Source organism: Electrophorus electricus, chromosome 4 (assembly GCF_013358815.1).
Source record: "Electrophorus electricus isolate fEleEle1 chromosome 4, fEleEle1.pri, whole genome shotgun sequence".
Lineage (NCBI taxonomy): Eukaryota > Metazoa > Chordata > Actinopteri > Gymnotiformes > Gymnotidae > Electrophorus > Electrophorus electricus.
The window spans coordinates 10,386,952-10,406,860 of record NC_049538.1 but is presented as its reverse complement, the minus strand read 5'-3'; the positions used below and the strand labels follow the sequence as shown (position 1 = coordinate 10,406,860).

Here is a 19,909-nt window from a genome sequence, read left to right as displayed (position 1 = left end):
CGTTGGACTGACCCTACACCTAGGGTTTCCAAGTTTAAAGAAAAAACTCTGATAAAACCAGTACACACACATCAGTTCAAGGTGTGGTGTCTTACAACTGGTTCCGTAACGCGGTGCTCTAGATAAATACCCAGAATTCCAAAGATACGAACAAGGAGCAGAGTCACTCAGATACAGAATGGAGGGGGGGGTTTGAGGAGAACAAAAACTAAAAACAAAAACTCAAACGCTTAAGAGAACAACACAGCTCGCCCCTGGGAGACTTTACATGGCCTTTAAAATGAAGGTCTTAAATACATCTTTATCCTTGTAATAATGGAGAAATAACGAAAATACCTTATTTACTTTTTTTTTTTTAATTATATATATACATATATATATATATATACATATACGTGTGTGTGTATATATATATATATATATATATATATACACATACACACACATATATATATATATATATATATATATATACATATATATATATATACATATACACATATATATATATATACGTATATGTATATATATATATATATATACACATATATATACGTATATGTGTATATATATATATATATATATATACGTATATGTATATATATATACATATATATACACGTATGTGTATATATATATATATATATATATATATATATATATATATATATATATATATATATACACACACACACATGTATGTGCGTGTATATATATATATATATATATATATATATATATATATATATATATATATATATATATATATATATATATATACACACACACATGTGCGTATATATATATATATATATATATATGTGTGTGTGTGTGTGTGTGTGTGTGTGTGTGTGTGTATACACACACACACATATATATATATATATATATATATATATATATATTTATATATATATATATATAATGTGTGTATACACACACACACACACACACATACATATATTATATATATATATATAAAGCCACAATGACAATACGACAGACGTTGAGAGCAGGAAACATGAAAGCTTGCTGAAGGCACGTTGCAGGGTGCTGTAGGAAGCTTGGGACGGCCTGGTGCGGGGCTGAGGCGCCCCCTATTGGCTGCGCTAAGCTACTTCAACAGAGCGCGGTAGAGCAGTAGAGAGCGGCTGGTCTCCCGCTCTTGCTCCAGGTAGAAGATGAAGTCCCTGAGGTTCACCCGGGTGATTCGCAGACGAGGGTACTGGCGCGAAGACGCCGACAGCACAGACGAGGACGCTGGCGAGCCGGCGGAGCCACACGACACCTGGAGAGAGAACCGAGAAACCCAACGTCAGCACGACACCTGGAGAACCGAGAAACCCAACATCCGCCTGCTGCTCCATCACCACTGGTTCAGCTCAGCACTGCGGCAGACCACCGGGTTCACCAGACTCTGTTTACCAAGAAACAACTGAGCTCCTTAGCAATGATGCTTTTTCACTGGACACCGACAAAGTCTTTCATCCTTCAAACAGTAGTTAACGTCGAAATTCAAATTTACTCTCCTCAAAGTAGCAGCATGCTCACATCTCACCAACAGGCAGTCGCATGTTCAACATTTTGCTGCTACCACACCAGACACTCTGCAAGTTATACAGCTCATTCACTGTCCTTAAACAATAAAACATTTAAATCCCTGAAACGCTAAACGTTCCTGTAGCTTCAGATGAAAGACAGTGGGACCTCAGAGGGCCTACAGCTTGGCTGCTGTCGCAGGTGTGAGAGGCAGGATGGCTGCCCATGCCTGGTACATCTCCACACGTTCCAGCAGTTAGACAGCGTCTGCTCCAGAAACACAGATCCCTCAGGCTACCTGTGCGGGGAGAACGGGCATGGTATGGATGCTCCAAACAGCCTAGACAGGTGCTGACCACCTTCGCATTCACACACAGAGGAACTGTTCTGACAGGTGGAGCGTGTGGACGCAGGGTGAGTTTAGTACGGGCAGGGCACTGGGCATCCCCGGGGGGTGGGGGTTGGAGGCATCTGCCTCATTGGGCCAATCAGTGTCGACCTTGTGTGGAAGGCGACTGCCATGGTAATTACTGCCAAACATTTCCTTGACCAATCAGACACATCCGTCCACCTGGACAGGCGAGCACATCCGTCTGGTGTGTGTGTTTAGATGCCTGTGTGCACGTGGGTGGGAGAAAGAAAGCGTGCTTACTCACACACACAGGGAGGGCAGTATTGTTTGTTAGGGGGGGGAGTGTATGAGTGTGTGTGTGTGTGAGAGAGAGAGAGAGAGAGAGAGAGAGAGAGAGAGTGTGTGTGTGTTGCTTGCATTTTTCCCCATACCCTTAGGGCCACACAGGGCTTGAGTAAGTGATGCACATATACACAGAGGGGTCAGAGCGGCTGTCTGGGCTCAACACACACACACACACACACACAAAAACAAACACACCAAAATGCTAGGCTGGACACCCCCCCCCCACCCCTACCTCTGTTCCTGTGAGTATTAACCCATATTAAACCCTTGTTATAAGGAGAAGGGAGCATCTTCAGTTCAGGAGCACAGCCAACATTCCAGGAGCACGTCTAAGGCTCCAGGAGGAACATTTAATAGTTCTGGAGCCGTTCAGCAAAAATGGACCTTGAAAGATCCAAATGGAGAACAAGGACAGGTAAGGGGTACAGAACCGGTCTTGTTGGGAGAAAAGATCCAGGGGAGAAAGCACAGCATCACTCATCATTTCACCTGACATGCGTGTGGATATCCACACACGCGCCTCCAGAGGTCTCTGACCGGCTGGGGCTTCTACATTTCAAGGTGGGGGATAAAACGAATGAAAGAAAAGGAGAAAAGGAGAAAGGGAGCAGAAAGAAGGAGAGAAACAGAGAACTGAAAGAGGAAACACACACATATACACACACCAAATATCAAAGTGACTTGTAAAGGGTGTGGAAGTATGGATGCAGACGCATTTGTAGATGCAGGGTGCCAACACAGGCATTACTCCCTTAGCTCTTGTGAGGGTGGAACCTGATCTTAGATCTGTTCTGGCAATCGCCTCACAGTGGTTTTACTGGTGTAACAAGTGTCAGACATGCTGAGGACAGCACGCAAGCTAACTCTAAAGACCAGCAAGTCCTGACACACAGAAATGTCCAGACACACCACTGTGAAAACGCCCGATTGTCTGTGTACCCATGGACACCAGCCCCTGGCCAACTCAAATCTGCTCACAGCAGACAGAGCAGAAACCGATTGGTTCTGAGGTCCTGGATATGAACCAATCACAGTGCCATAATGGTCCCACCTGCACTGTGGTCCCCCTGCAATAAGTAGGGACCATCTAGATTAGCTCCCACTTTGCTAAATTTACTTTCCATTAATAATGTATTCTCTCTCTCTCTCTCTCCCTCCTCATTGTGCGGGGCCAGGGAGGGCAGCGCTCTGAGGGTCTCAGCCCCCTGGTCCTGCTCTGCCCTCAGTTTCTGCTGAGCGGATGCTGTGCGAGTGGTGTGGGGGCGCTTAACGCCGGCATCCATATTGGACCTGGATGGGGTTTCACCTCAGGGCGGCAGGTTAATGGCCCCACTTTGTAAGACACACATGCAAGGACGCAGGCGAGCGCGCGCGCACATACACAACCACACACAGTAGCCAGGCCCTTAAGAGCTGATACTGCTGTTTCAGCAAACCTTCTCTGACAGAAAATAGAAAAGGAAAGGAAGGAAAGAGAGAGAGAGAATAAGAAAGTTGTGGGATAGAAGCCCAGAAATCTACAGATCTTTGTAGATATGCAGATAGGAAGCGTGTTTAACCACACAGCCAGACCACAGATTAAAATACAGACTGAAAGAGACAAAACCCATCTGAAGTTCTGTAGAGGCTAACGTAACAGAGGCAGCTCTGGTGTGTGTGTGTGCGCGTGTGTGTGTGTTTGGGGGTGGTCCTCTAAGAGTGCAGTGTTGGTATCTGCATTCCCTAAACAGAAGCAAACTAGGACCCAACAGTGCCACCACATTAAGGTGCAGGGAGAGATGTCATCCGGAGTCCTATCTGGGAATGCTACAGTCCAGGAATGTGCCGTGAGGGTCCCAAGGTTCCCCCGTTCACCTCAAGCAGAGGTGCGTGCATGCGCACACACACACACGCACGCACGCACGCACGCACACTCCAGACATCCACACGGACTCCTGTTCCGTGCACATTCTCTTACTGCAGCTGTTTAAGGAGCCGCCGTTTTCCCGAATTCCGCGTCACTCTGGGACTCAACCATCCCAACCAATTAGACAGTACATTCAGAACACTAGAGGAACTCCAGTTCGGAGAAACTTGAGTCACACAAGTAACACTGCACTCCATAAAGCGCTAAAGAGTCATTAGCTGGCAGAATGAACAGGTGATGTGAAAGAAGTTCACAGCGAAGCAGATAGTTGCAGCAGTACTGCCAGACTGAACCAGTGGTCCACAGACATAGCACTGGACACCAGCAAACACACGTCCAGGAAACTGATTTAACGGACTGGGCTCGTTCCAGTTACAGCGGTCGTGACGGACTGGGCACAGAATCCTTGCAGTCTACCAAGATATCTTGTTTTGGTCAAACTTTGTCACCATCAATAAGGCAACCCCACAATACAGAGAAATGTCGTGCTTTTGTGGAGATTAGCTAGCTAGCCCTGGGCTGCTCTGATCCTGCTGGCGATCGTAAGGTAGACATTTTGGAGAATCTAAAATGGCCAAACGTGCTCATCTCAGCCAGCTGTTCCGCCGTCTTTAAAAGCGCAGGTTTTGTCCACTGTATCTCTCCTAACTCGAGGGTCTCGGTGTACTGTCTTCACGTGTGGCCTGTACATGGATGTCAGCAGCTCATTAGGTACTGAGATGCACCCAGCGAGAATCGCTTTCGAGAAAACATAGACGTAAAGCTGAACCACCCGGTCAACCTCTGCCTCCTCCGCAGCCCGTGCAGCACCCGGGCGGGCCTCACTGCGAGACTGCCCCCCACCCCAAAAAAACCCTCCACCTCCGTAACAGCTTCTGCCATTAATTAAGACCAGAAACCTGCTCTTTTTTTCTTCTGTGCACACCCCGCCCCCCGCTGCCTCCTTCACTCCTGGAGAACAGGCCGGCAAGGACATTTTGAAAGAGTTAACAGATGTTGGCTCTCTGGCCTGCGGCGTTTCAGCCATCGCCTGAGTGATGCATTTGATGTGCAGTTTATTCAGCTCCAATAAACGTATAAAGAATTAGAATAATAATTCACAGATGTACAGCGGGTGGGTTATTAAGCCCAAACTCCCTGTGAGCCGAGGGGCCAGGGACCGGGGGGGAGGTGCCAGGATGTGCAAATCCAGGGCAGAGCCGCTGCTAATCGAAGGGTCAAAATGTCTGGACATTTGTGTATGGCGCGATGCACGGGCCCCCAATGTTTACGTCTCTGCCTTCAGGGCGGAACAGGACGCTGGCATCCATGCTGGCCTGCGATTTGGGTCTAGTGGCCGCTGCATTACACATGGGGGAGGAGCTGGGCTCCTCGGCAGTGAGGGACTGGGCTCCTTCCCGTTACAGCGGCCGTGGGGGACTGGGCTCCTTCCCGTTACAGCGGCCGTGGGGGACTGGGCTCCTTCTCGTTACAGCGGCCGTGGGGGACTGGGCTCCTTCCCGTTACAGCGGCCGTGGGGGACTGGGCTCCTTCCCGTTACAGCGGCCGTGGGGGACTGGGCTCCTTCCCGTTACAGCGGCCGTGGGGGACTGGGCTCCTTCCCGTTACAGCGGCCGTGGGGGACTGGGCTCCTTCCCGTTACAGCGGCCGTGGGGGACTGGGCTCCTTCCCGTTACAGCGGCCGTGGGGGACTGGGCTCCTTCCCGTTACAGCGGCCGTGGGGGACTGGGCTCCTTCCCGTTACAGCGGCCGTGGGGGACTGGGCTCCTTCCCGTTACAGCGGCCGTGGGGGACTGGGCTCCTTCCCGTTACAGCGGCCGTGGGGGACTGGGCTCCTTCCCGTTACAGCGGCCGTGGGGGACTGGGCTCCTTCCCGTTACAGCGGCCGTGGGGGACTGGGCTCCTTCCCGTTACAGCGGCCGTGGGGGACTGGGCTCCTTCCCGTTACAGCAGCCGTGGGGGACTGGGCTCCTTCCCGTTACAGCGGCCGTGGGGGACTGGGCTCCTTCCCGTTACAGCGGCCGTGACGGACTGGGCTCCTTCCCGTTACAGCGGCCGTGGGGGACTGGGCTCCTTCCCGTTACAGCGGCCGTGGGGGACTGGGCTCCTTCCCGTTACAGCAGCCGTGGGGGACTGGGCTCCTTCCCGTTACAGCGGCCGTGACGGACTGGGCTCCTTCCCGTTACAGCGGCCGTGGGGGACTGGGCTCCTTCCCGTTACAGCGGCCGTGACGGACTGGGCTCCTTCCCGTTACAGCGGCCGTGGGGGACTGGGCTCCTTCCCGTTACAGCGGCCGTGACGGACTGGGCTCCTTCCCGTTACAGCGCCAGGCTGTAAACAACTGAAAAGAAAGTGGAAGAGGGGCAAAGTAGAGGTCGCACCGTGATGAATAGAGGAGTTACATTCAAAACAAACAGCTTCAATTCCATCCCCAACTAAAGAGCAACAAATCTTCAAAACGGCTGTTCGCCCAGCGTCTTAATACCCCACATAAAGCACAAAACAGTGTGGGCAAGTGAGCTCCATGGCGACGCATAGCAACGGAACCGAATCACAGTCAAGGAGAAAGAAGGCAACCCCCCCCCAAAAAAAAAAAAAAAAAAAAAACACCTTATTACTTCTAACTCCTGCAAGCCATTTTGGTCTCCAAAGGTTTCGGAGTGCCCGAGGCGCTGTGTCTGCAGTGTTTCGGGAAATGACTTGCCTTCACACGAACACTGCCACGTTCTGCTGTGCTGCTGCCCTCCAGCACAACTGCTCAATTTCTCTTTAACCCTTTCATGGCTTCCCCCGCTCACCCTCTGCCTTCGTCTTCCTGGCCCTCTGTTTGCCTCACATTCTCCCTTCCTCACTCTCACACGCTCTCTCTCTCTCGCGCCGTCACTCTACTTAGCCTTACACTCCCACACCAACATCAGCAGTGCTGGATCGCTAGCGTTAGCGACATTAGCGACCTCTGCGTCAGTCTGGCTGCTTAAGCACGTCAGAGCCGTGACACCAGCATGGCGGGTGGGGAAAATAGCGGGAAAGAGAAAAGGAGGAAGGATGGAGGTGTGCATGCTTCCTCGGTGACAGCTCGAGTGTGTCTCTTCTGGAGTGTGTATCGAGTGTGGATTAAATCTGCAAACTCGTTGACACAACACATAATTAAAACATCTTGCTCGGGGTCAGGAATTCTCTAATTAGTACTGACTGCACTAAGAGCTGCGTCGCTGCTAGGTTCAGAGTCCAGAGGTTACAGCACAGATGAAAGGCTTCCCCGGGAGCGCGCACGCACACACACACACACACACACACACACACACACACACACACACACACACACACACACACAGAGAGAGAGAGAGAGAGGGGTCACCCGGAACCTTCCTTCCAAACAAAAGTACCTCAAACTTTTCTGCCCAGAAACTAAATTATCGACTCTCTCCTTTCAGGGAGATTAACAAAATAGGTTCTGCTGACAGACAAAGAACCAAAGGGCATAATTACAGCTCTGTGTACGTTCAAACGCACACATGTGGAGCGTGTGGTTCGTTCCGTCATCGTTCCCAGGCGGCAGAGAATTCCGTGGCGCTCCGGTTTCCGGCGTTCCAGCTGAGCTCCCATCGGCCTTCCACGTCCTGCCAGGTGCCGCTCGGTTCAGCCCGGTTCAGCCACGTAAACAGTGCTGTCTACCCAACCCCCCCCACGCCTGGATCTGCTCCGGGCTCTGCGCTGACAGAGTGGCGTGAACATAAACAGGGAATATGAGCCAAACCCGTGGAGTCAGGGGCCATCATTCCGAACGTCCCCGTGAGACCCCACACACACACACACTGCCGGAAACATGCGCCAAACCGCAGGGCCGCCCCCTTCCGGACTCCAGGAACACTGCCGCTAGCGACGCTGCTACTGCGAAACCGGACAGTCCGTCAGAACTGGACTCTTCTGATGCTCACGGAAAAGCCCGGCTATGAAACTTTTTTCATTTCTTCTTCTCGTCTTTTTTTTTTTTTTTTTTTTTTTGTGCATTAAAAATTCAAAGCATTTCACATGCGAAATGAACCCAATTAGGCAGTGAGGGAGGCGCGGCCCGGCGAGCATGTCCTCAGAAGACGGGGCTAATGAGGCCTTGTTGGTTTTACGTTATCCGCTTTTTTAAACGGCGTGGCAGGGGCGTCATTTCTACAGCTGTTTTAAATTTTAATTCTCCCTGAATGAGAAGGCGGAGCTGGCACGCAGGACTCGGGGCCTCCGCGACCGTCGCTGTCTCCGCGCCCATGGCGACTGGCGGAGAGTTTCCAACGCCACGCCTTTTGATGTCTTTGTAAAAATTGAGTATGGTTGGGGGGTGGGGGGGGGCTGGAATGTAAAAAAATTAAATAGAAAAACACTTCAACCTAAAAATGCAGCAACACGATTAAACCAGACACTAGAAAAAAATAAACCATGTTTTATGATGATACACTGTAGTAACAAAATCCCACAATGTCTTAATCAGAGACCCCAACCAGACCTCTCTCCCCTTGAGCCCAGAAGACCGGGGTCTGTTTGAAGCTAAAGACGGATCTCCGCTGCGCTGGTGAGCAGCTCTTGACATGCGTCTCCATCCGGAGCTGTCTCGCCTGTCCCCAGCAGCAAAATTGTCTGAATAAAATATACCCCCCCCACCCCACCCACACACACACACACCCACACACACACTCCAGGAGGAGCAGGAGTGGAGCTTCAACCTCAGTCACTCTCTTTTACCCATCGTGGCATACGGCACGGCTACAGGTCCTGAAGTCGCGCTGGGTCCGGGACTCGAGAGTTAATCACACCCAGACTGAGATGAGATGCATCCTGAGATGCTTCTGCACTGAGAGGGTTGGATCACAAGCAGCGGACCCTACTAAGCGACCCTGTCAATCCAATCTGTGTGTAGAATTATTATTATTATTATTATTATTATTATTATTATCATCATCACCATCATCATCAATCATCACCATCATGGTCTTGGTCACAGTGTCCCAGTTAAAGGGCACAGAGGAGGCCGTCTATGGCACAGCGAGGCGGGGTCTCGTTCCAGCACTGCAGTGAGCATGCCGCTGCCGCACAGTGACTTTAGCGGAGGGCCTAAGGCATAGCTGCCACACCTGCGCACACCCGACAGCCAGCTGTGCGCCTGCACAACTCTTATCTACATATTGACTTGGTTTAAACCTACAGCGGCATTGCCGTGGTAACTCTGAGGAGGTGGCAGAGTATTCCTCACCTGGGGCGTGAGGCTGGGGGCGGGGCCTCCGGTGGCACCCCGCAAGAACACCTGCAGCAAAGACTCACGAGCCAGCAGCTTCAGAACACACACACACACGGCTACACACACACACACACAGCTACACACACACACACAGCTACACACACACACACACAGACAGTGAACAAAAACAAAAAAGTTTTACCCACAAACACATTAAGTCACAATCAGGCCTCCAGATACATACTGGCAGCACACACACCACCCCAAATAAATACACCATCATGGAATGCACACTCATTTGCATACACACATCTACACTCACACCCACACAACACTCCAAATAAACACATCATGGAATGCACACTCATATGCATGCATACACACACCCACACACGGTTGTCAGCCTACTCAGGCCACAGAGAACTCAGTGATCAGGTTGAATGCTTTCAGCTGCCAGTCATTAGCCATCACGGAGGAAAGTACATCATAAACGCAGTGCACCAGCCATGGGGTGACACGCATCAGCGCGCACACGTGTGTGTGTGTGGGGGGGATAATAAAACTGCACACGCCGGCACAGCAGACGGGTCAGGCTGTCTGCGGTAAACGGCGGCGTGCGTAACGAGTGCTGTGACGAAGCAAGAGCTCACGTCTCGCTGGAACATCTGAGGGTGACATCAGTCAGCCCGCCTCGTTCCAAAGCTCTCGGATACATAATTCATACACGCCTAAAAAATACATGCCCTGATCCGCCACCAAGCTACGGTGACAGAGAAACTGGGGCTTCAGCGATGTTTCACACCACCACCGTGTCTGAGTGTGCAGGAGAGAGTGGCAAAACTTCATAACAGCCTTCATGAAGGGACTTGGTAGCAGTGTACCGCGAGAAGTCCCAGACAACACACAGGACAGTGTCCTCAAGACCAGCACAGATTTTACCACCAGATGAAAGAGGACTTGCAGGAGGCATCTGATGCCATCCTTTAACTATTAACTGTGTTATTTAACTATTATTCATATTTATTATTCTTATTTACCAAAAGCTCATCGCATGGCCACGTCACGCGGAGGAGGCATCTCTGGTTTGTCAGGTCGCTACCCTCCTCCCCAGACACCCTCTGATGGATTCTAAATCTTAATTAGCAGAATGACAAACACGGCCCACACCCGCAGACCACGCGGCCTGTCAAACAGCCGGGTGAAAGTGTTCACTGAGAGGTAAATTGAATGATTTGGACGGTTAACTACAGAGCAAACTCTTAGAAGACACAAAGAGGGGCGGGGTCGCATGCGGAGGGGCGGGGTCAGGTGGAGGTTACCCGACTTAACGGGACAGAAGTCACAGACACAGGTCAACGGGCGTTTACTTTTATCTCCGGTGATCTCTGAGCAATGCTAAATACAATACAGTCCAATATGCCTTTATATATCCCACCATTAATCAAACGCTTTCTAAAATTGTAGTGCAAAACTGAATGTCCTAATGATGACCTCCCGCAGAGTCGTGCATCACAGGAATCACTCAGCAGTGCCGCGTCGGGGCAGAGTGACTTCCTCCCATTAGGAGCCGTTCAAACTTTTTTAAAATTGATCAAAATGTAAGAGAGAAATGAACAGTGTGTGTGTGTGTGTGTGTGTGTGTGTGTGTGTGTGTGTGTGTCTTAGAAAGAAAGAGGGAAAGAGAGAGAGAAAAATTAAACTGAGCCAAAAAGTGTGCCTTGGATTTAATATTTTATAATTGCCAAGGGACATTCCAAGATCAATGAATTTTTTGCCCGAGACGCACATCAGTAAGAGATGTACTTCAGTCTTTTTAGGGAACGCTGGTCTGTTTAATTCGGGTGTCTGATGCATGTGAAATATGCTTCCCCTGGTCTCCTTCAGGTCCCGGAGGCCAGGCTGCAGGCGAACATTAGCGCCTTTAATGGGCAGGCCTCAGTAGAGCGGGAGTGAGCCAGTAACCCAGCCAGGCTAATGGGCTCAACTGTTTATTCACGCTCAGCCCTTCTCTACGGCTAATTTTAGCCTCTCTGTTTTTCCACGCGCACACACACACACACACACACACACATGCACACACATGCATACACACACACACACACACACGTACACACGCAAACACACATGTACACGCATGCACAGTCTCCCTCAAATAAATAAATAAATACATAAATAAATAAAAACAGAGGGGTGAAAATTAGCTCTGCGTCTCCACTGGGTCTGCTTTAATCCACACACTTCTGAGGAACAGATGGAACCTGATTCACTCAGGAGCAGGAGAGAGGAGGAGAGAGCGGGAGAGGGGAGGAGAGAGCAGGAGAGAGGAGGAGAGAGCGGGAGAGAGGGGGAGAGAGCGGGAGAGAGCGGGAGAGAGCGGGAGAGAGGAGGAGAGAGTGGGAGAGAGGAGGAGAGAGCGGGCGGCTGGTAGCACTTTGGTTTACCAGGGGTGTGTGTCACTGAAGGGACCATGAACACACCTACAGAGAGAGAATAACCTCAGCAGACTGATAACAGCAGATAAATACCACAGATACAGGAGTCCCTTAGCCAAGAAACAAAAGGAGAACATGAGTAACATGAAACAACCAGGGAGAGGACAGTTGCCACGCCGACCAGAGCTGCAAACGCTAGTGATTAGCAACTCTTTAAGACTCATTTATTAAGGAGTTGATTTTTTTTCCTGGGTATAATAAAAACTCAATATCAATACAAACAGTTTCCTACCAGTAGCCAGGTTTAGTACACTTAACTTTAGATTCAACTGACAAATGACAAAAGTTGGTTTTGGCCCCAGCGGACTTTAACAAAGTTTGTGTAGGACAGGTTCAAACCGAAAGCCCACATTCTCATTCCAAAGAACTAGTCATGGTCACTGCTGATGAACTCCAGTTTTACTGTTTAATTCTCACGCTCTTCCTGTGCTGAACGGCAAGATCCTTACTACCCTCAGCACAGTAACTCAATCCACAAAAATAAAATAAAATATGGTGGCCATCTCGATAATAGGACCCTTCCTAAACAAGGAACTGTGATGCCGTTAAAATAAAAGTCTCGTCCAGGATGGACAGTTTCAGTCTGGACAATACAGTATAAAGCAATAGTGAGGAAAACGAATAAATAAAAACATATAAACATTTTCTTTGAATTGGGGAGATTCTCACAACCTACCCATAGAACAGGAGGGCTCGGAGTGAACAGGGGCTGACAAATCCAGGTTTCACACAGATTCCCTGCCAGTCTTCCCTCTCTCTACATTCCCTCTCTCTACATTCCCTCTCTCTACATTCCCTCTCTCTATATTCGATGGGGGGCGACAGTTCAATCCCAGTCCAGGTAGAGCATCTCCTCCGGTCCAGTCTCAGTCAGCTAAAGCGCATCAGCACATGGAGACGTACCTCTGTAATGTTTATGCTGGCAATTCTGCAGTCAATTTTATTTTGCCTCCTCTATAAATTTCAGCTTCTCCTTCTCCAACACCCCCTACTTCCCTGCTGCCAGCAACTAATGAAATACAATTTCCAGAGTTTCCACTCAGTTTTATCCTCGGGTGTCAACCTTGCTGGCTGCAAAACGATGCTGAAAAAATTAATGAGATTAAAAAAGGGAAGTTAACTTTAATAAATAGTAACATGAAATCCAGCTGCGCTTCAGTTCTGTCACAACGCAGTGATGCTCAAACCAATCACTGCAAATTTCACCAACGAGAGAGCGGGCGAGCACGAGGACCCAAACAGACGACACCACGTGGATACAAACCCAATCCAATTACCACAGACTGAATTCGGGCCACAAAGTCCCTTTCAATTTAGAATAAATTCATTCAGAATATCTACGACTACTCAGTAAAAAAAAAACAAAAAAAAACCAACCAAAGCGTCGATCAAGAAAATTCATCAGTGCACCGCTAGGAGCTCTGTGGAAGCAAAACACAGATGGAGGGATGATGGAGCAAAGAGAGTGAAAAACAGCTCACAGTAATTGTGGCTTTAGTTCACTGTGCTGGTGTGGGATGGAGACGCAGGGCTGATCTGAGCACAGACATGACTGCATACAGGATGCTTGCTCACATTAAACCTAAAAAAAAAAAAATATATATATATATATATATATATATATATATATATATATATATATATATATATATATATATATATATATATACTTGGATCAGGTAACAAGAGATATTCACAGAGCAGTTCAGCCAGACCTGCTTAACGAGAACTGCCCCCCTTAACGACAGAAAGCATCGGTACGTTGGTGGGACGTTTCCGTGCGAGAGCCCCTGTCATGCTAGTCCCTGTGCTTAGGATGCCCCTGCCCATGGGACGCACGCGTGGGTCGCACTGTTGTCACGGCACCCTGGCGTCCTTGGCCAGCAGGTTCTAGAAGCCCAGCCTGCGTTCTGGAGCGTCTCCATGGTGCCAGCTCCACTGCAGAAACAGCAACGGCAAATTTCATTCTTCGGAAACTTAATTATATCAAGATTAACAAGGGAGGTAATTAATTTCTTTAAGACGGGTATCTTCAAAGTGCCTCGGGCATAACTTTGTTGTCAAAACTGTATATTTAACCATTATTTCAGGGCAAAGTATTACAGGCAGTAATAAAGACAAAGCCTTGTTTCTCCATGAATATGGAAATATTCAGGGTGACTAATTTAACACTTCCCCTAAAATATTAGTACAAATTTGTGATTATGTACATATACTTAGCATAAAATCAGTATCTTACACATATAAAGGATGTGTGAGGCAAAGTCGGTTAATTCTGTTCTGCAGTAATGGAACAATAGGAGTGTTACAGAGGGGCGCTCAGGTCGCTGTGTGTTTTACTACTGCCGTAATGACAGTCTCCTGCATTCTGATCGCACTCATAAGGCAGCACACCTCGGCAGCACAAAATGGCTGCCCTGCAGGCCTCGCACACAGAGCTATTGTTCCGGCCGAGCCGCGGGCCAGACACTCTACAAGAGCGCGGGGGAAGCGGGGAGGGAAAGCAGGGGAGGGAAAAAAAAAACAAAAAAAAAACCACACACCGAGGGGCCGTTTCCCGTGTGACGTGCCGGCTTCCAGAAGCTCACAGACCATAGCCCCGAGGGTCTACCACTCCTACCTTGCTACCAGAGAGAGGGAGGGCAGAAAGGAAAGCAGGAGAGAGAGAGAGAAAGGGAGACGGAAAGCGAGAATAACTGTGCGTGTGTGTGTGTGAGAGACATGGAGACGGAGAAAGTGAGCGAGAGATGGAAATGATCGACAGTGTAAGGCAGTTATTTCAGCAAAATAAACCTTTAAAAACCTTTAAAACGACGCGGAACCCGTTCAAAGCCGAGACACACAGGCAGAAAATACCCACGTGTGGACAGCCGGAAATCGCAGAAGACCACGGATACTAACCTTAATAGATTTAAGACTGCCAACATATAAGGATTATCTGATATGACAAACGTGTGTTATTCTCCTCACAATTTAACAAAAAAAGGTGTTTAAACACATCTACAACTGCATCTGCACATCTGGAACATGATTACGCTAATTACGCTTTCATTATTTCCACAATCGTCTACGTAATATCATAATTCCTAAAGCATCTGAAGACAACTGTGTAGGACCATCATCACACACTATCTGAGGCACTTAATGACAGGCTCAAAACGTTCATGAAACCAGCAATAAATGAATGCTAATGAGAACCAGCTAGTCTGACTTTACCTGGCCCACGCTAATTTGCGTTCTGGATTAGCCATTTTAATTCTAATGCTATATTAGTGTGTTATAGCTATCAGTGTGGTGTGTGCTATCCATCAGACAGCGTGGTGTGTTATATCTGATAGATGTGTTAGACATGGGGCAGTGCTTGGGAGCTCAGTTTTTATTCACCTTACAGTTTAAGACCAAAAAATAGAGACAGTATTTACTTTTCGCCTCACGAGAGAATCTATTCCCAGAGGACCCTTGACTAATTTACTGTACATCCCGCAATGTACGCCAGCCATGCGTTCTGTTGCAGACAGCGCCGCTCTGAAACACATGGCTAACACCATCCAGTGAAGGGATGGTTGTGGTGGTCTTATGTCATGTGTCCTGTATTGCGGGAGGCCACGAACCCCTGCTCCTCTTTAACTGGGCGCGCCAAACACAGGCAGTTTCCTCCAATTAGGTTAACCAATCATTTTAGTCATGTGCGGGTTGGCGTGTCACATGACCTGCTGTAATTTCAGGTCGGCTTTTTTCTTTGCAAATCCATACCGTGCTGATGAAATGTGACCTTCACCTACACGGCTCCCTGAAGCCCAGGATCACCTGACGCCGTTTGCTTGGACGGAAAACAGCACTGTACGGAAAACAGTGACACAGTGCTTGTTATGTTTATGCAAACGGACGGCGTTCCTCTGGGAAAAGACTAAAGCTAGCGCACGCGCGCACGCACGACTCCATGGCCTTCTTGTTTGTCTGGCTGAAGACCTGTTCATTAAGTCTCAGGCATGTTTGGAGGAAGAGAGAAGTGAAGGGAGGAGCAGAGAGGAGGAGAGACAAAACTTGTGTGTGAACTCGGGAGTGTGTGTGTGTGGGGGGGGGGCGTTAGTGGGTTTGGACACTCAGGCAGACCGGGCCAGAAACTGCACACACTCCAAGTGGCGATTGATTTACTTCATTAACCAAGATTACAAGTTTAACTTACAAACCAGAGGTCAGAATTTCTCATTAACTAGGGGAGCGTGGAGCGCCGCAGGGCTGGTAGACCACTCTTATTACTGACTACACATTTCAATCCGTCTTTGATGTTCTGCGTCTGCCTGCACCACCACCCCCCACGGCAGGGAGGTTGATTTTAATTGTAGCTATAGAACAGAGCAGCTTGCCTGTGAGGGTGCCTCCTCAGCTATGGCGAGTGCAGCTTTAGTGGTATTGGGTGCCGTCCATAGCCCGAGGCTCAGTTTAATGGCTCCCCCCACCCGTCTCACTCTCTCTTCCTCCATTCCCTGTTCAGATTGTTTTCCACGTGATTCCCGTTAATTTAGCTGCAGGAAAGGGCATCCGTTTTCCTTGTACTTTTCTCCTCTTTCTTCCCGCTTTCTCCTAAACCGCCACCCCCACCCCAACCCCATCTAGTTGTACGCCCGTAAAGTAAGATGGTAGTATACATTTGTACGGCGGGGCAGAGTAGCTGGGTCCCCCACCCCCCCGCCTCCTCTCGGGCTGGGTTAACTGAGGCGGTCTCCCACCCCCGACTGTCTGGATAAGCCTTGCTGGTGGTCTGTTCACCCCTGGCGTCAGTAAACTTGTTCGCCATGCACGTACCGTCGGTACTGGCTGTTTCGTTTGCACTGGAACCAGAGCAGGGACTCGGCGCGATTCGAGTACTGCTTCTGAGCAGTTTTGAGTAGCTCGGTGTGGCAACACTGTTCGCCGTTACCAAGACGACACCACCATCACGCTGTCACTTTCTACAGAGCAGAAAGGTAAAATGGCCAATGGCTAACTTTTCCTTTCTTCCTGGTTTTCCTCCTCCAAAAACCAGTGCCTTTGTACAGCACTTCAAAAGCCTCCGTGTGTGTGTGTGTAAGCCCCTGTCTGTTGTTTCTCTGACCCCAAGCAAGGACCTCCGTCTCTTCACCCTCTGTGCCTCCATATCTCCTGTTCTACTTCATTCTCTCTCCCGCTCTCCCAATCCAGTCCCAGAGCTCTGTAAGGCTTCTTTGTTCCTGTTCTCAGATGACTGTGGATGAGGGGAGAGAGAGAGAGAGAGAGAGAGAGAGAGAGACTCTGGCTATCACTTACAGCCCCTTGGGCACCACACACCAACACCGGGGGTGGGGGAGGGGAGAAAAATACCCAGAGCTACCCCGACAACACACACACACACACACACACACACACACACACACACACACACACACACAAACACGAGGGTGGTCTGCAGGGGGTGTCTGTGGGTAGACCACTTTCCATCGGCAGCTCACCCTCCGTCTCCCCCACACACACACTCTCCAGTATCATAACTTATCCCTCTCCTGATCTCAGGTCGAGGCTTGGCTCTGAGGAACCTTTTGTCTTGGATTAAACAAAACTGAGAGAAGGGGGGGGGAGGGAGAGAGAGAGAGAGAGAGGGAGAGAAAGAGAGAGAGAGAGAGAGAGAGAGAGAGAGAGCGAGCGAGCGCAGGAGAGTGTATAGTAATGCCGTCTGTGTTTCAGCCTGCGGCTGTGTTTCTACACAGATGAAATCTCTGTGGGGTCCCTAAGTGAGTTGGCAATGGGGCCTCAAGTCCAGGGGCCCTTCCACCTGCCTGGGGCCCCACCAAGACCCCCTTGGAAAAAAAAAAAAAGTCACATTGGCTTTGCACTGGAGACACACACACTGTGCTACAATCCAGTGAAAGACGGTGAAAATTAAGTGAAGTTAGTTTTCTTTTTCCATCCATCCACCCATCCAAACTAGCTATAAACAAACAAAGTTTTTTTTGGGTTTTTTTTAAGGTGTGAGTGTATGTGTTTAGGTGTTGGGGTGTGTGTGCGCACACGTGTGTGTTTACACGGCTGCTGTAGAGAGTTCACCCATCCTCCACTGAGGGTCGGTCACTCTGAGAGCAGAGTGAAGGATTCTGGTCCGGCAGGCGAAGAGGTGAAGCTTCCCCTCTGTTAGCACACCATGTTCTCTTAGTCTGTTCTTCCCTTTCAGGAACAGACCACTACACGTCACACACGATGCACCAGAACAACCAACAACCAGGCATTCAAAACCTGGCCATATATAGTCAGAGCCATCAGTCAGACTACTTGAATTTGAATCTTTCAACCTCAAAGAATTGTAGATTTCTGAGTAGATCAGATCTTTTTCTTTTTCAATGCTGCCATAGCAACAACAGGCATTGCAAACAGACATGTCATTAAAACAAACACACACACTCTAGGAAAGTTAAATCACTTGAATTTCATAACAGCCGTAATATGTGACACCTTTGCAAAGTTGTAGGTTGACTGTAGACTGCAAGGAAAAACACAGCTGCTCTTCATGCAGTCCGTCCAGAGCACGCCCCGAACACACCTATTATTTATCGTGGACTTGGACTTCTAGTTAAAAGTTCTCTCTGTCAAAATGATTACAAACTGTATTCCACATTACCCTCAGATTGATATTACAGCGTTTCAAACGATCAGACTTTCCTAGATCAGACCCTCGATGACCATTACTACAAATCAGTGACATTGGACCAATCACATGAAGACCTAGCTGCTGCACAAACATACCCTAAAACATACCTGTTACCTTCTACTCGGATTCTCCATGCAGTTACCTGCAGGTTTTAAGCTCCACGAACCCGGAAAGCCACAGAAAAGGTGTGTCTAACCTCGGGGCCAGTCGCCGTGGCGCCGGGTGAGTCCAGCTTGCGTTTCTTGCGGGGGCCAATGGCGGCCAGCGCCGTCAGGTTGGCGTCTCGCTGCCTCATCTGGGCCAGTTCCTGCTGCTGCATCTGCAGAGACACAAACACATAGTAAGACTTCCGAGAGATCCGGGGAGCAGCTGAGGATACGACTGGATACAGGAACACCGCCGCTTTTAACCAACCCCCCCCCCTGCCAATATCTTTTTGGTTGGTTTTCTGAAAGATCAGCAGCTTAAGAGCTTGTTTGAACGGCCGTGGAAACCTGCCAAGCTTCCAAATAACGAGCACAGGACCGTGAGGGTGCGCTGACAGATGCCAGTCAGCGAGACATCACTGCCGAAAGCTTGGTTCTACACCCTTATGTCCATCCACCACACATCCTTCTGTCCTCCCCCAACACAGTCAAGCAGCCATCATCAACCTAGCCCACATAAGACCACATTATCCACCCATATCGCCATCGATTCATCCAAGCCCTGTGTGTGTGAGAGAGATTGCTGCCTGGCTGTACTGTCAGAGACAGTAGGGTAGCCTGCGGTAATGTCACTGGTGCCTGCAGGGCTGTGAACATGACTGACCCTTATGGAGAACCCACAGACACGGTTTGGAACATGGCTCAGTATATGCACACGCGCACACGCACCATCAGTCTCTTTCACACACATTCATAAAAGCACACACTCATGCACACAAGTGCACAGCTGTTCCACTGTAAGACTGAAAAGCAAGGTGCCCACTGGAGCAGAGAGACTACAACTGATATGTTCTTATGTTTATTCATAGGAGAGAGGGGAGTGTGTGTGTGTGTGTGTGTGTGTAACTAGTGTTACTCTGAGAGGTGTTTAAGCATATGCCACTATGATGACGATGTGTGTTTGAAAACAAAAAGGAACTGAGAAAGCATTCATTAAAGGGTGCTTTTGGTTTTCCGTGTGCGCACGTGTGTGCGTAGTGTGTTCACAGAGCCAGTGGCACAGCATTGTCTTTGGGCTGTTGCCATTTGACATTTAACACTGCAAAAAATACCAAGAATAAATCAAATTTACTGACATCAAAAACAGCAGACAAACTAATTTATCCCACACAACTAACCTGTCCTACTAATCTCACACAACTAACCTGTCCTACAAATCCCCCACAATAATCCCACACAACTAACCC

The 19,909-nt window shown here is 48.9% G+C and overlaps 1 protein-coding gene across 1 annotated transcript in view; it reads right to left on the bottom strand.

Annotated features, from left to right (window-relative positions):
* Positions 1–940: 940 nt before the first annotated feature.
* Positions 941–19,909, bottom strand: part of LOC113584288 (transcription initiation factor TFIID subunit 4-like) — a 46,320-nt gene continuing 27,351 nt past the window's right edge. The window contains exons 13-14 of the mRNA XM_035525753.1: positions 18,713–18,835; positions 941–1,288 (exon numbers count right to left, since the gene is read on the bottom strand). Of these exons, the coding sequence (XP_035381646.1) occupies positions 1,115–1,288; positions 18,713–18,835 (297 nt within the window). The 3' untranslated portion in view covers positions 941–1,114. The remainder of the gene's footprint in view (positions 1,289–18,712; positions 18,836–19,909) is intronic.